This window comes from Bos indicus, chromosome 21, assembly GCF_029378745.1.
Source record: "Bos indicus isolate NIAB-ARS_2022 breed Sahiwal x Tharparkar chromosome 21, NIAB-ARS_B.indTharparkar_mat_pri_1.0, whole genome shotgun sequence".
NCBI lineage: Eukaryota > Metazoa > Chordata > Mammalia > Artiodactyla > Bovidae > Bos > Bos indicus.
The window spans coordinates 70,206,800-70,223,382 of record NC_091780.1 but is presented as its reverse complement, the minus strand read 5'-3'; the positions used below and the strand labels follow the sequence as shown (position 1 = coordinate 70,223,382).

Below are 16,583 nucleotides of genomic sequence, written 5' to 3'. Positions count from 1 at the left end.
CTTGAAACCATCATGCCCCTCCCCTCGCACCTGCCTGCTACCGGGGGCATTTAGAGCTGAACCTCCTCCCCGAGGACAGCAGCCGGCAGACACAGCAGGCCCCAGTCGTGGGGGCACCCCGTGGTCCAGCATGCAGTGCAGCCGCAGCCCCTGGACACCACTCCCATGGAGGCCAGTGAGAGGTGGAGTTAATAAGGGGCTTCTGCCAGGTTCACAGCCACGGCCAGAGAGAGCCCCTGACAGACCCCCAGGGCCAGACACCCAGAGGGCTAGCAACAGCCCAGGCCCGCCCCCCACCCACTGCCCCCACGGGCCTTTCTCCAGCTGAGAACACAGCTCCAGTGCGGGTGGACGCAAGACAGCTCGAATCTGCCCTCATTTCCAGAAGAGAAGGGACCCAGTGCAGGCCACCTTCGGCACCATGAGGATCACTAACAGAGACAGACTCTGTGTGTCCAGCCCAGGAATGACCATGGGGATCTGTGGGCAGGGTTCCCCAAGGGGCTCCGTGGCCGACCCCCCTGGCCCCTGCTCGTCCGCGGCCAGCCCTCAGGGTTTTGGCCAAGCCAGGAACCACAGTGGAACTCGGTGGGGCCACAGAGATTGACAACTTTACAAAAACCCCTGAGCAGAGCGGCCCCAGGGAAGCCGGGGGGGTCTCACTCTGAGGGTTCCCTGTCAGCGCACACGGGGTCAGGTCAGCCAGGAGCCTGAAGGCACTGGAGAAGAGCCACCTGGGCTGATGGTGAAGGGGCCTCCCAGGCGGGCACGGAGCCAGGCCCAGCCCAGGCAAGGGGCCAGGTCCCCAAGGCCTGGGGTGCAGGGAGTCCAGGGAATTGGGGGTTGAGGTGGAGAGCCTCGGGAGGGGCAGGGAGCATGTGACCTCATGGGAACAAAGCAGATCAGGAGACAGCAGACACTCAAATCCCAGACCAGGGGCCTGAGGCAGACAGGTGCTTGTCGGTTGGGGGGCAAGTGTCTTCAGGAAGACAGACTTGCAGCTCCTGGGGGCTCCCTGGGGACCCTGGGTGGGTTTCCGTGCTCCCAGCACAGGGCCAGCCCACTGTGACTATGCAGACTTCCATCTCTGGAGCCAGGCTGCCCTGGGCACCGTCTCCTCAGGTGAATCTGGTGTCTAGTGTCCAAGTCAGGGGACAGCAGGACTTGGGTGGACTTGGGATGGGAGTCAGGGCCAGCAAGGAGGTAGGGTGTGTTTTTGTGGAAAAGAAGCAACAGAAGAGAAGCCATGCTGCTGGGACTTGGATCTCTGGGGCCAGCGCACCCCGGTCACCGTGTCCTTGGGGAGTGTCTCCCTTGCAGCACTGCCTGGGCCTCGGGCAGTTCCCTGGGGTCCGTGCAGCCCCACCGTGCCCTGAGCAAGGCAGGGTCCTGGTCCAACGGGGTCGCGCCCTTGGATCTGCCGGAGCCCCTGGAGATGAGCCAGCTGAGGCCTGAGGGGAGGACAGGAGCTGACTGGGCGGGAGGAAAGGTGGGCAGAGCTGACGGGGCAGGGTCTGTGCAGTGAGGGCAGGGGAGGCCCCCGGGACTGGCCTCCCCAGGGTTCATGTCTTGGGGGCAGCCGGGACTGCGTCCCTCAGCAATGCTTTTGACTCCTGGGGCCAGCGCACCCCCATCTCCATCTCCTCAGGTGAGACGTCTCTCTGCCCGCTCCATCCTGGGCCGGGGAAGACGTCTCCAGGGGCCCCTTGGTCTGGGGCAGACCCTCCGTGGTCCCTGGGGGATCTGCGTCTGAGGCCGTTTGCCTCTCTGCCCTGTTGAGGTGGCGCCTCTGCCTGTGGAACGCGGCCAGGCAGAGTGGGCTCTGTGCCTGGGGGCCTGGCTTTGTGTGGGGGCAGAGGACGCCAGGCCTTGGGTTTTTGCACAGCCCCTAGCGGGGCCCATGGCACTGTGACTATTCGACAACTGGGGCCCAGGAATCCAAAACACCGTCTCCTCAGGTGAGTCCTCAACAGCCCTCTCTCCTCACTCTCTCTCAGGGTTTTGGTGCACTTTGGGGAAAATCGAGGGTGTCGGGTCTAGAGGGCCTGGGGCGGCTGGGATCTGAGACACGGAGGACCCAGGGGCCCAGGCTTACAGCAGCGAGGAGCAGAGGCTCCAGGCACCCTCTCCTCCTGGGCTCTGTAGCCAGGGCTTTCTCTGGGGGCCTCAGCCACCCTTGGGCTCTGGACTCCCAAGGTCCCAGCTGTGTGAGGTGGTCCGGAGGCCTCAGCCGGCCACGAGCTCTTGCCTGGGGTCACAGCATCATTGTCACTGTGTAACAACTGGCTCAAGCACTGGGGTCAGGAAGCCTGGGCACTGTCTGCTCAGCTGAGCCCTCACCACCCCACTCCACTGCACCTGGGGAGACCTGGAGCGTCAGAGATCCAGGGGCATTCTGGAGGTCAAGAAAGGGAGCTGGGGAGAGGGTTCTGGTAAACAGGCAGAGCCAGACCTCCCTGCCCCAAGGACACCGCGATGTGGGTACAAGGCGGCTCCTTCGGTGGGTCTGGCTGCCTGACTTGAGCAGGACCGGGGGCTTCCGTCACTTTCTGGGGCAGGCAGCTGCTCGAGGCTGGACTTAGGAGTCTGTGGTTCATGGTCCGCCAGCCCAGCCAGGCAGTGGTCTGGCCTCTGTGGGCCAGAATGGGACATAGTGTCTCTGGCATAGTCAGGTGGGGTGGGGCCAGCAGAGGGTCACTGACAAGCGACTTTGACCAATGGTTTCCCTGTGGCGCCTGGAGATGGGGTGGGGGCCCAGGCGCCTCGAGCCTCGTCAGGCTCCCGAGGTTTTTGTTGGGCGAGGCTGGAGATATCACCACTGTGTTTACTATGGTATAGACGCCTGGGGCCGAGGGCTCAGGGTCACCGTCTCCTCAGGTAAGAGCGGCCCATCCAGGGCCTTTGCTTTATCTCATTTCGTGCGATTTTTCTGAGCATCACTGTCTGGTCCTCTGATGTGTCCTTGTCCCCTCCTCCCCGGGGGAACTGGGCAGACTGGCCAGGAGGGGACCAGCTGCCCTATGCATTTCAGAGTCTCTTATTTTCCGATGCCTTTAAAAAATCAGAATCTTGCTGGCATTCAGAAGGGGCTTGGGCGGGAATGGCCACCAGTGGGGGAGTCCCAGGCCCCCCTTGGCAGCAGGGCAGCTTGGGATGCGGTGGAAGGCAACTTGCTGCAGTCCTAGCATCTGCGGAGGAGCGTGTCTGGATAATTAGGGCCTCAGGAACGCTGCCCGTGGCGGGCGCAGAGAACGCCCCCCTCGGGTGAGGTGTGTTCTGCACTAGACTGTGTTTAAAATTCTTTATTGGGTAGGAAGAGAATTGTCTAGGTGAGGACGGACACGCAGTGTCCCGATCATGGCGAGAGAGGGGAGCCCGGGGAGGTGACGGGCGCTAGGCTTTGTGAGGCCACTCTAAGAGAAAGAAAGGCTGTTGGCCAGAGGAGGTGTGCTTGCGAATACCAAGACAGGGCATCTCTGAAGCGACTCCTGATAGTCTGGAAAATTGAAACTTTAAAAAGAGATGTTTAAAGTATTTTAAATTTTTATCATTTAATTAACAACCACAAATCATGGCTTTGGAGAGTTGAGACAGGTACAAGTTTGGCCGAAAAGTACTAACTAGGTTCCATAAACCCTGGCCCCAGTTCAGGGCTGTTTTGAGAATAATAAATTCAGCTTATTTTTTTAATGTAATTGGTGGTGCCGAGTTAGTCAAGATGGCCACGGGCAGGACTGACCACCTGCAGCAGGTGGCAGGAAGCTGAGAGTCTGTTTTTGGAAGCAAGAAAACACAGTTGGTAAATTTATAGCTTCTGGTTCCCAAAAGGTGGTTTGCGGCTGGTTTTGCCCAGCCCCACAGAACTGAAAGTGTTCCCCTGAGCGGAGCAACACCTGGCTAATTTGCATTTCTAAAACAAGGCACAGATGCTGACTACCGAAACTGGAAGGTTCCTCTTTTAACTATTTGAATTTACTTCAGCTTTAGCTTATCAACTGCTCACTTATATTCATTTTCAAAGTCGATGTTTAAGAAATTAATTTGTCTCAGGTGCATTTTATCAATGCATTCGTATGCTCTTTAATGAGTTACTCCTTCAAGGTAGTTAAGCTGAGACCGTGCGCACGCCGTGCGCACTGTGAGTGTGCTCACAATCGTAGCTGGCCGGCTCCCTCCTGGCGATGAAGCAGCTTTCTCAGTGCGGCTCCCTCACTGCAGAATGTTCAGGGCTGCCTTTCAGGTACCCATCTCAGGACAGACTTGGGTGAAATGGGGGCATTCGTCGTGAGTTACTCTGCTACACTACTAGCTGGGGGATTGAGAGGATGCCCGGTGGGGCGGCAGTCAGCGGGGCCTGGGACCGTCTGGAGGGACAGTCTCTGCTCTGAGTCCCCAGGCTCGCCAAGGCTGGGGGGTCTCCTGGGACTGCCCACACCTGGGGACGTGCGGGCCTGGCCTCTGCCCCCAGGCCAGTAGGCAGGTCACGAGTTAACACAGCGAAGGGATTCGGAGGAATCCGCCCAGGTCAGAGAGCCCAGGGGACATGCCAGGGACCAGGAGCCGGTGCAGCCAGACTCACTGCCCAGGGATGTTTGTATGAGTTGTTTTTGTTTCTACTTGAAAGGGAATCTGTCTTTACCTACTGCCTGCGATGCCGGGGTGCTTCACACCCACAGGGACCACTTCCTGCGTCCACACTTAGGTGTTCAATGCAGCTTTGGGGTTCAGATGGTCTCTGTGCTAGAGAGTATCCTCTTTCTCAGCAGAACTTTGTGATAAAGACAGAATTGGGAGCAGGTTCAGATAAGATGCATTTCCTGTGGTTTTTAATGAGGACATTTGCCAGAGAGCAGTTAGTCACCAGGACTCTTTTAGACTCGGGGCGGGATCTCAGGCCCATGGCACGTGCCCAGGAGGCCAGGACCCAGGGACGTGTGCCCAGGCTCTCCTCTCCCAGAGAAGCAGCGCTGCCTGCTCAGCAGAGACAGGGCCTCTCTCTGAGGGTGGCAAGTGTGTCTCAGCCTGTGAGATGCTCTAGGGAAGCTAAAGTCTCCAACAAGCTTTTCACCCAGAGTGGAGGGTAGTGGTGACTGACAGCTGGGAGAAGGGCCAGCTGGGCCTGGTGTCGGGATGGAGGTGTCAGGCACCCAGGGGAAGGGGCGAGCGGGCTCCCAGGAGGAGAAGCGGGAAGAGGCTGGGAGGGATGAGCCCAGCTGGGCAGTGTCCACAGACCAGGGCCTTTAGCCGTGGCCATGGTCCAGGATCTGACCCTTTCTCGTCAGAACCACTGGGCTTTCATGTCTGTGTTCGCGGTTCAGGCCACCTACAGCAGGTGAGCTGGGCTGAGCCAGGCTGAGCCGGGTTGAGCCAGGTTGAGCTGGGCTGGGCTAGCTGAGCTGAGCTGGGTTGGGCCAACCAGGTGAGCTGGGCTGAGCTGCACTGAGCTGGGCTCAGCTAGCTGGTTGGGCTGGGCTGAGCTGGGTTAGGCTGAGTTGAGCTGGGTTAGGCTGAGTTGAGCTGGGCTCAGCTGGGCTGGGCTGGGCTGGATGGAGTGGGTGAGCTGGGCTGGGCTGGGCTGGGCTGAGCTGAGCTGAGCTGGGTTGAGCTGGGCAGAGTGGGCGAGCTGGGCTGAGCTGGGTGGAGTGGGTTAGCTTGGCTGAGCTAGGTTGAGCTGAGCTGAGCTGGGTTGAGCTGGGCTGAGCTGAATGGAGTGGCTGAGGTGGGCCAAGTGTGTGAGCTGGGCTGGGCTGGGCTGGACTGGGCTGAGCTGAGCTCGACTGAGCTGGGCAGAGCGGGTGAGCTGGGCTGGGCTCGGTTGAGCTGGGCTGAGCTGGCCTGAGCAGGGTGGAGTGGGTGAGCTGGGCTGAGCTGGGCTGAGCTGGGCTGGGCTTTGCTGGGCTGAGCTGAGCTGAGCTGAGCTTTTCTGGTCTGTGCTGGGCAGAGTGTGTGAGCTGGGCTGGGCTGGGTTGAGCTGGCCTGAGCAGTGTGGAGTGGGTGAGCTGGGCTGAGCTGGGCTGGGCTGGGCTGGGATGAGTTGGGTTGACCTGGGCTGAGCTGAGCTGGGCTTGGTTGAGCTGGGCTGAGCTGAGCTGAGCTTTGCTGGGCTGAGCTGGGCTGGGCTGGGCTGGGCTGGGATGAGTTGGGTTGACCTGGGCTGAGCTGAGCTGGGCTTGGTTGAGCTGGGCTGAGCTTTGCTGGGCTGAGCTGGGCAGAGTGTGTGAGCTGGGCTGAGCTGGGTTGAGCTGGCCTGAGCTGGGCAGAGTGGGTGAGCTGGGCTGAGCTGAGCTGAGCTGAGCTGAGCCTGGTTGAGCTGGGCTGAGCTTGGCAGAATGAGTGAGCTGGGCTGGGCTGGGTTGAGCTGGCCTGAGCTGGGCAGAGTGGGTGAGCTGGGCTGAGCTGGGCTGGGCTGAGCTGGGCTGAACTGAGCTAGGTTGGGCTGACCTGGGCTGTTTGAGCTGGGCGGAGTGGGTAAGCTGGGCTGAGCTGGGCTAAGCTGAGCTGAGCCAAGTTGGGCTGTGCTGGGCTGAGTTGAGCAGGGCTGGGCTGAGCTGGGCAGAGTGGGTGAGCTGGGTTAAGCTGAGCTGGGCTGAACTGGGCTTAGCTTGGCTGAGCAGGTGAGCTGGGCTGAGAGGGTTGAGCTGAGCTGAACTGAGCTGGATGAGCTGGCCTGGATTGGGCTGATCTGGATTGAACTGGGCTGAACTGAGCTGAGCTGGGCTGAGCTGGGCTGGGCTAGCCTGGGCTTAACCGGGGTATGCTGGGTTAACCATGGTGGGCTGAGACTGGGTGAACAGAAGGGAACCCACTGAGCTGGCTTGACTTGGGCAAATTGTTGAGATGCTTTGGGTCCATTTAACCTCAACTGAGGCTGGTGGGTCTAGATGGACTGAGCTGACCCCACTGGACTGTCCTGGTCAACAGTGGGCTGGCCTCAGTGATCTGGTTGTGCTGAGGACTGGGGGCCTGAGTGTGTATCAGTCTTATTGATGACCCCAGACCCCCAGAGCAGGCCCCAGGTGGCTGAGCTGTGGGCAGTGAGGGTGGGCTGGTAGGGCTGAGTGTGCCCTCCACTCCACTGTCCCAGAGAGAAGGTGGAGCTGCCCACACCCCCAACCAGCAGGATGCCTCACACCCCCCTCTTCTCCTGTGTCCTCTCTCGGGTCCCCAGAAGGTGAATCGCTCCCGAGAGTCTTCCCCCTGGTGTCCTGCATGAGCTCCCCATCCGATGAGAGCACGGTGGCCCTGGGCTGCCTGGCCCAGGACTTCATGCCCAATTCAGTCAGCTTCTCCTGGAAGTTCAACAACAGCACAGTCAGCAGCGAGAGATTCTGGACCTTCCCCGCAGTCCTGAGGGACGGCTTGTGGTCGGCCTCCTCTCAGGTGGTCCTGCCCTCCTCAAGCGCCTTTCAAGGGCCGGATGACTACCTGGTGTGCGAAGTCCAGCACCCCAAGGGAGGAAAGACCGTCGGCACCGTGAGGGTGGTCACTCCAAGTGAGTTGGGCCCGTCCCGTGGTTGGGTGCAGGGGAGGGTCCAGGCCCCGCTGACCTCTTGTCCTTCTCTGCAGAGGCAGAAGTGCTGTCCCCCATCGTGAGTGTCTTTGTCCCGCCTCGCAACAGCCTCTCTGGTGACGGCAATAGCAGGTCCAGCCTCATCTGCCAGGCCACGGACTTCAGCCCCAAACAGATCTCCTTGTCCTGGTTTCGTGATGGAAAGCGGATAGTGTCTGGCATTTCTGAAGGCCAGGTGGAGACTGTGCAGTCCTCACCCATAACTTTCAGGGCCTACAGCATGCTGACCATCACAGAGAAAGACTGGCTCAGCCAGAACGTGTACACCTGCCAGGTAGAACACAACAAGGAAACCTTCCAGAAGAACGTGTCCTCCTCATGTGATGCTGGTGAGTGCAGCCCTGGGGGGCGGGCGCTCACCCTCAGGTCTGCAGACACCGCCCCAGACCTGCCAGCTGCTCCCTGAGCCTTGGCTTCCCAGAGCGGCCAAGGGCAGGGGGGGCTGTGCAGGGCGGCTGGGGGCTGGCACCCCTCAACAGGACCCCAGGTTCACAGGGGACTCAGCCAAGTGGGCCCTGCTCTTTGGGCAGACCTCTCCCTTCACCTGATTTCACTCCAAGCAACTCTCTCCCACCTCCAGCACCACCATCTCCCATCGGGGTCTTCACCATCCCCCCATCCTTTGCCGACATCTTCCTCACGAAGTCAGCCAAGCTGTCCTGTCTGGTCACAAACCTGGCCTCCTATGATGGCCTGAACATCAGCTGGTCCCGTCAGAACGGCAAGGCCCTGGAGACCCACACGTATTTTGAGCGACACCTCAACGACACCTTCAGCGCCCGGGGTGAGGCCTCGGTCTGCTCGGAGGACTGGGAGTCCGGAGAGGAGTTCACGTGCACAGTGGCCCACTCGGACCTGCCCTTCCCAGAAAAGAACGCCGTCTCCAAGCCCAAAGGTAGGCCCTGCCCTGCCCCTGCCCTCCACCCCAGACCCTCCCCCGGCTTCTGCCTTCTGAGGACAGCAGGCAGGGCCAGCAGAGGACCCACGCTCCCCGATCTCACCACTGTGACCCCCTCCCCCACCCAGACGTCGCCATGAAACCGCCGTCCGTGTACCTGCTGCCTCCAACGCGGGAACAGCTGAGCCTGCGGGAGTCGGCCTCCGTCACCTGCCTGGTGAAGGGCTTCGCGCCCGCGGACGTGTTCGTGCAGTGGCTGCAGAGGGGGGAGCCCGTGACCAAGAGCAAGTACGTGACCAGCAGCCCGGCGCCCGAGCCCCAGGACCCCAGCGTGTACTTTGTGCACAGCATCCTCATGGTGGCCGAGGAGGACTGGAGCAAAGGGGAGACCTACACCTGCGTCGTGGGCCACGAGGCCCTGCCCCACATGGTCACCGAGCGGACCGTGGACAAGTCCACCGGTAAACCCACCCTGTACAACGTGTCCCTGGTCCTGTCTGACACAGCCAGCACCTGCTACTGATGCCTGGTCAGAGCCCCCAGGTGACCGTCGCTGTGTGTGCATGAGTGCAGACTAACCGTGTCGGTGCGCGAGATGCTGCACTCTATAAAAATTAGAAATAAAAAGATCCATTCAAAGCTGCTGGTTGTGAGTGAGCAAAGCTCTCCCTGCTAGGCCCGTGGCTGTCTGCCCTCACCTTGCAGACCACCTCCATCATCCGCACCCCGGCCTCCCCACTCGCTTCCAACCCACGCCCAGGAGCCCCGGTGCTCCTTGTGGGACGCTCACAGCAGGCCGAGCCCATGCTCGCTGTGCCTCGAGTCGCTTCCATGGCCACACTGGGGGCACACGGGTGTGCAACACACACACATGCACAGTCACATACATACATGCAGAGAGACACATGTGTGCACACACATGCACGGACACGCAGACAGCACGCACATGGACAGAGACCTGGGCACACGTGACACAGACATGTATATGATGGAATGGGTGAGCAGGCACACACACATGGACACATGAACATGTGGACACACAGACACACATGTACACGCGCACTCACACGCAAGTGCACACAGTCACTCATAGGCACATGCACATGGGCACTCACAGACACACACGCATGAGGACGAGTCATACACATGTAGACACACACGCACAGATGTACACACGCTCATGCACACATGAATGCACTGCACACATCCAGGCTCACACGCTCGGATCCCAGCCCTTGCACACCCGTGCTCACTCAGTGCCCTGTCTGGCGGGTTCCCTCTGCACCATGCCCGTGCTCTGCTTGTCCCTCTGTCTCAGCTGGGAGGTACATTTGGAGGCCGCCCCAAACCCAGCCCCAGACCAGGGTGCGCAGAGGGCCACTCTGGGCCTGGCCAGAGGCAGCTCCTCAGGAAACTCATGGCCCCTGTCCAGGAGGGATGCTTCTCCCAGTCCAGGCCCTTGTGAAGGTGGCAGGGCCCCAGCTCTCCCCTTTCCCTGTGAAGAGACAGAGTCAGTCGTGTCCTGACAGCGGGCCATGCCTGGGAGGCCCCCCTTGGAGTAGGCAGCTGCAGGGCCACACGTCAACCTGGAGTGATAGGCACTGATCCGACGGGCAAGCGGGTCTCCTCTGCCACCCACACCAGTGCCCTTCAGGCTGACTCCCTACCTCCCCTACACTCCTGGATCTTTAGGGACCAAGGGCCCATCAGTGTAGTGTCTGCAGACCTAGGTGACTGTCCTCAGCCTTTGTCCCAGCGTCACTCTCCCTGGGTCTCAGATGTCTATCTGACCTCCTGATCCCACAGCTGTGAGTCCTGCAGTTCAGGCCCCAGCGAGGGCCCCACAAGGCCTCTCTCGTACATGCCATGTCTTCAAGGCAGAGAGAGATGGAGGCCAGAGGGATGGGCCCCTTGGCACAGGCAGACATCTGCCCCCAGGGCTTGTCCTCACTGGCTAGGGAGCCGACCTCAAACCACCAGAGACAGGACGCCCCACCACCGCTGTCAGCCCCAAGTGGCCCTGAGTCCTCCAGAGGGGTCGAGGACACCTGGCCACTCCCCCACCTCCAGCCCAGCGAGACCCCACCCTTGTGTGTACGCGTGTGCTCTGTCTCGCTCTGTGCCACCCCGGCGCTCCTAGGGCCAGGCACTCGGGGCCACTGCTTGGCTCAGCCTCAGCCACGCTCTGCCCCTGCAGGCTGTGGAATTGGGCGGCCAGGGGCCTACCAGTCCTGGCTAAGACGCTGCCTGACAAGTCCTGGAGCTCCCAACTGCCCCGGGGGTGCCGGGGAGGCAGGCACACGCCTGCTCGCCTGCCCGCTCGCTTCTGAAGTCCCCCAACCCTTCTGATGGGTCAGGGCGGCCGAGGGGGGCCAGGCCGGGCTCTGCGGGCAGCTCAGCCGTGCTGACCACCATGCCCTATCTCCTGCAGAGGGGGAGGTGAGCGCTGAGGAGGAAGGCTTTGAGAACCTCAACACCATGGCCTCCACCTTCATCGTGCTCTTCCTCCTGAGCCTCTTCTACAGCACCACGGTCACCCTGTTCAAGGTAGGCTGCCTGGCCCCAGGGAGGGGGTGAGGCCACAGAGCCCCGGGGCCGCAGACCCCCAGTGCCCCCACACCCACTCACACTGTCTCTGTCGCCTGCAGGTGAAGTGACGGCCAGCCAAGAACATGGGGCACCGGAGACGGAACACGAGGGGCTGCCTTGGGGCCGGGTCCCTGGCCTATGTGGCTTGTCCGCTTGTACTGAAATTTTCCCTGCGTCCTCTCCAGCTTCAAGCTGTAACAACTGACTTTTCTCAGAGTGGCTGAGTGCCATGGCCAAGCATGGAGCCCGCAGTAATAGGCTCCACCTCGCCCTACTTTGCAATGTCGCATTTGTGGCCTTGAAATAAACAAGTATACTTTATTTTGTGAAACCGCTTCCTCGTGAAGGTTTTTTTACCCCCAAGCCACACTCCTGTGTGCTGCATATCCTAGTGCTGAACCCATTGCTGATGGGAAAGGGACATGTGTCTCCTCCCAGGCCAGTGGCGCCACGCCGGGGTGGTGTCTTGGGGCTGGTCCAGATGCAGGAACATGGCCGAGTTGCAGATCCCAGGACTGGTTTCCCAAGGTGGCCTGAGCTGGGGCCGCTGTGTGCATCCGTGAGGACCCTGCCACCAGCCCCAAGGACACCCCGCCCCTCTCTGCCGCCATTCCCGGAATCCCAACCATGGCAGGGCTTGTCAACCTCGGGTGCGCGTGGTGTGTGCAGGAGGGACTCGGGAGGAGGGCCGGTGTGTGTGCAGCCACATCGTGCCCTGAGGGAGCGCGAGACCTCACCTGCAGGCCAGAAGACGGTGCCTGGAGGGTGAAAGGAAGTCTCAGGTGAAGCTGCAGGGAGGTGCAGGACTGGAGAGGCACGGAGGAAAGGCCTGGAAAGAGGGGGCAGCTGGCAGCGGGGCAGGGGACAGGGGCATTAGCCCTCAGAGATAGGCTGCGGGGGTCCAGGTGGGGGCCGACAGGGGCGGCGGCACGCTCGAACCCAGGGAGGTCAGGTTAGCTGTGACGGCAACGCCAGGGTAGGGTGGGCGGTGGGATGGGAGAGGAGACCCTGGGGGCCAGGGGAGGGAGCTGGGTGAGGGTGATCTGGCTCTCCAGGGAGGCAAATTCAGGGGCTGGAAGGAGACTGGGGCTTCCCAGGACGCCTTTCATGGGGCCGCCAGGGGCCTGACAGTGACTGTCCAAGGGAGTGGAGTGGACCTGGTCCCAGAGAAGGCCGCCTCCCAGCAGTAGCCTCCTGGAAGGCAGTTCTGGTTAAACGGTGTCCTTTGCGGCCCAACCCATCAGGCGGGGGAACATTGGGTGAGGGGCTCCACGGCAGGCAGGGTGCCTCCAGCAGGGGAGGGGGGTGACTGCACGCAGGCCGAGGGGCTGAGGTCAGGACCTGTGGGCTTGTCAGAGGGCTGTGATGATCAAGAACCACAGGCCAGGCGTGAACAACAGGAGCTGGCTCTCTCCCAGCGTGAGGGACGGGCCCAAGGCCGAGGTATCAGCAGGGCTGGCTCCTTCTGGGGCTCCACGGGGAGTCCGTTCCCTGCTCCTGGTGGCTCTCAGCACCTGTAGGAATGTATTTCATTCAGAGCCTATCAACTGCTCACTTATATTCATTTTCAAAGTCGATGTTTAAGAAATTAATTTGTCTCAGGTGCATTTTATCAATGCATTCGTACGCTCTTTAATGAGTTACTCCTTCAAGGTAGTTAAGCTGAGACCATGCGCACGCCGTGTGCACTGTGAGCGTGCTCACAATCGTAGCTGGCCGGCTCCCTCCCGGCGATGAAGCAGCTTTCTCAGTGCGGCTCCCTCACTGCAGAATGTTCAGGGCCGCCTTTCGGGTACCCATCTCATGACAGACTTGGGTGAAATGGGGGCATTCGTCGTGAGTTACTCTGCTACACTACTAGTTGGGGGACTGAGAGGATGCCCGGTGGGGCGGCAGTCAGCAGAGCCTGGGAGCGCCGCAGCTGGGGACGTGTGGGCCTGGCTTCTGCTGCCAGGCCGGTGGGCAGGTCACAAGTTAGTGCAGCGAAGGGATTCGGAGGAATCCGCCCAGGTCAGAGAGCCCACGGGACATGCCAGGGACCAGGCGCTGGGCTGTGAGAGGCAGGAGCCGGTGCAGCCAGACTCGCTGCCCCAGGACATCTGCACAACCCCCCTCAACTTAACATCTGTTTACGTCTTCAAAAGCCCAACATAAGTTGAAAGTAGTTTTAAATTCCATTTAATGTACTTCGCAGGCCAAACACCAGGGCTTATCTTCACCTGCCTTAAAAGGCTCAGAACACTTACATTAACTGACACTTGGGTAAAATCATCTAACTCAAGCCTTGTTGTTGCTCCGTTGCTCAGTCTTGTCCAGATTTTTGTGACCGATGGACTATAGCACAGCAGGTTTTCTTGTCCATCACCAACTCCCAGGGCTTGCTCAAACTCATGTCCATTTAGCCGGTGATGCCATCCAACCATCTAATCCTCCGTCGTCCCCTTCGCCTCCTGACCTCAATCTTTCCCAGCATCAGGCTCTTTTCAAATGAGTCAGCTCTTCACATCAGGGGGCCAAAATATTAGAGCTTCAGCTTCAGTCCTTCCAATGAATATTCAGGACTGATTTCCTTTAGGGATTGACTGGTTGGATCTCCTTGCAGTCCAAGGGACTCGAGTCTTCTCCAACACCACAGTTCAAAAGCATTGATTCCTCAGCACTCAGCCTTCTTTATGGTCCAACTGTCACAACCATACATGACTACTGGAAAAACCATAGCTTTGACTAGACAGCATTTGTCAGCAAAGTAATATTTCTGCTTTTTAATATGCTGTCTAGGTTGGTCATAGTGTTTCTTCCAAGGAGCAAGTGTCTTTTAATTTCATGGCTGCAGTCACAGCCCACAGTGATTTTGGAGAACAAGAAAATAAAGTCTGACACTGTTTCCATTTTTCCCCCGTCTATTTACCCTGAAGTGATGGGACCAGATGCCATGGTCCTATATTTTTGACTGATGAGTTTTAAGCCAGCTTTTTCACTCTCTTCTTTCACCTTCATCAAGAGGCTCTTTAGTTCCTCTATGCATTCTGCCGTTGGAGTGGTATCATTCACATATCTCAGTTGTCAATATTTCTCCTAGCAGTCTAGATTCCAATTTTTGATTTATCCAGGTGGAAATTTCATATGATGTACTCTGCATATAAGCTAAATAAGCAGGGTGACAATATATAGCCCTGACGTCCTCCTTTCCTGGTTTTGAACCCGTTCATTGTTCCATGGCCAGTTCTAACAGCTGCTTTTGACCCACATGCAGGTTTCTCAGGAGGCAGGTAAGGTGTCTGTCATCCCATCTCTTTAAGAACTTTCCACAGTTTCTTGTGACTCACAGGCAACGGTGTTTACGTAGTCAGTGAAGCAGAAGTCGATGTTTTTCTGGAATTCTTTTGCTTTTTTTTCTATGATCCAGTGGATGTTGGCAGTTTGATCTCTGATTCCTCTGCCTTTTCTAAATTCAGCTTGTACATCTGGAAGTTGTCAAGCCTATTTTATTAATGGAAAGTGCAGATCGTCTGGTATAATTTACTGAATACTGAACACACACACACACACAAAAATACAGAGCGGTTGTCAGGGCCCAGGGTGGCAGTGAGTGTGAGTTGCTCACCCTCCTGAGCAACAGAGGTCTCGGCTGCAGCTGCGGCACTGCCCAGCTTCCACAGCAGAGGACAGACTGCATATCGCAGGTGTGAAAGATCGAAATTCGAAATTCAAGTGCAGTCTCTCCTGAATATGTGTTGCTTCCACAGCATCATAAAGTCAAAGAGTAAAATATTGAGTCATGAGTGAGGGACCTTCTGTATGAGATGTTTTTGTTTTTATACCAAGGGGAATCAGAGGTCTATTTGTCTGAATTCCTCAAGTGACCACTGCCCAGCCCGCTCAGCTTGACTTTCCCTGAAGACTGTTTCTAGGAGAAAGCGGCCAGGGCTGCTCCCCTTCCCTACTGTCTGGATGGCTCAGGCACTTCACACCCACAGGACCACGTCCTGCGTCCACACTTAGGTGTTCAACGCAGCTTTGGGGTTCAGATGGTGCTGTGTGCTAGAGAGTATCCTCTTTCTCAGCAGAACTTTGAGATAAAGACAGAATTGGGAGCAGGTTCAGATAAGATGCATTTCCCGAGGTTTTTAATGAGGACATTGGCCAGAGAGCAGTTAGTCACCAGGACTCTTTTAGACTCAGGGCAGGATCTCAGGCCCACGGCACGTGCCCAGGCTCTCCTCTCCCAGAGAAGCAGCGCTGCCCACTCAGCAGAGACAGGGCCTCTGTCTGAGGGTGGCAAGCATGCCTCAGCCTGTGAGATGCACTGCTGCTGCTGCTAAGTCGCTTCAGTCGTGTCCGACTCTGTGCGACCCCATAAACAGCATCTCACCAGGCTCCCCTGTCCCTGGGATTCTCCAGGCAAGAACACTGGAGTGGGGTGCCATTGCCTTCTCCAATGCATGAAAGTGAAAAGTGAAGTCGCTCAGTCGTGTCTGACCCTTAGCGACCCCATGGACTGCAGCCCACCAGGCTCCTCCGCCCATGGGAATTTCTAGGCCAGAGCACTGGAGTGGGCGCCATCGCCTTCTCCAGTGAGACACACTAGGGAAACTGAAGTGGCCAGCAAGCTTTTCACCCAGAGTGGAGGGTGGTGGTGACTGACAGCTGGGAGAAGGGCCGGCTGGGCCTGGTGTGGGGATGGAGGCATCAGGCACCCAGCGGAAGGGGCGAGCAGGCTCCCAGGAGAAGCAGGAAGAGGCTGGGAGGGGTGAGCCCAGCTGGGCAGCGTCTGAAGACCAGGGGCTTTAGCCGAGGCCAGGGGTCCGGGATCTGACCCTTTCTCGTCAGGACCACTGGGCTTTCAGGTCTGTGAGGGCAGCCCTGGGCCGCCCACAGCAGGTGAGCTGGGCTGAGCTGTGCTGAGCTGAGCTGAGTGGATTGGGGCTGGATTGAACTGGGCTGAGCCAGGTTGAGCTGGGCTGGGCTGAGCTAGGCTGAACTGAGCTAAGCTGGGCTGAGCTGGGCTGTGTTGAGCTGGGAAGAGTGGGTGAGCTGGGCTGGGCTGGGCTGGGCTGGGCTGTGCTGGGCTGAGTTGGATTATCCATGGGGGGCTGAGACAGGTCGGCAGAAATGAACTGCCTGGGCTTGACTAGAGCAAGCTGATGAGATGCTCTGGGCTTAATCTCTGCTGAGCGTGCTGAGTCTAGCAGGACTGAGCTGACCCCACTGGACTGTCCTGGCCAACACTGGGCTGACCTCAGGGATCTGGTTGTGCTGAGGACTAAGGGCCTGAGTGTGTATCAGTCTTATTGATGACCCCAGAGGCCCGGGCCAGGCCCCAGGTGGCTGAGCCATGGGCAGTGAGGGTGGCCTGGCAGGGCTGAATGTGCCCTCCGCTCCACTGTCCCAGAGAGAAGGTGGAGCTGCCCAAAGCCCCAACCAGCAGGACGCCTCTCACCCCCGTCTGCTCTTGTGTCCCTTCTCGGGTCCCCAGAAGGTGAATCGCTCCCGAGAGTCTTCCCCTTGGTGTCCTGCATGAGCTCC

General features: G+C 59.0%; 1 gene segment (V, D, J or C); it reads left to right on the top strand.

Annotated features, from left to right (window-relative positions):
* Nucleotides 1-1,915: 1,915 nt before the first annotated feature.
* On the top strand, nt 1,916-11,388 carry LOC139178336 (Ig mu chain C region membrane-bound form-like; the record flags this gene model as incomplete). The annotated part of the segment is given in 7 exon segments: nt 1,916-1,958; nt 7,169-7,492; nt 7,567-7,899; nt 8,151-8,465; nt 8,597-8,929; nt 10,900-11,015; nt 11,117-11,388. Coding segments are annotated over 7 exon segments (1,473 nt in total), but the record flags the coding sequence as incomplete, so codon positions are not given.
* Between the last annotated feature and the right edge of the window lie 5,195 nt (nt 11,389-16,583).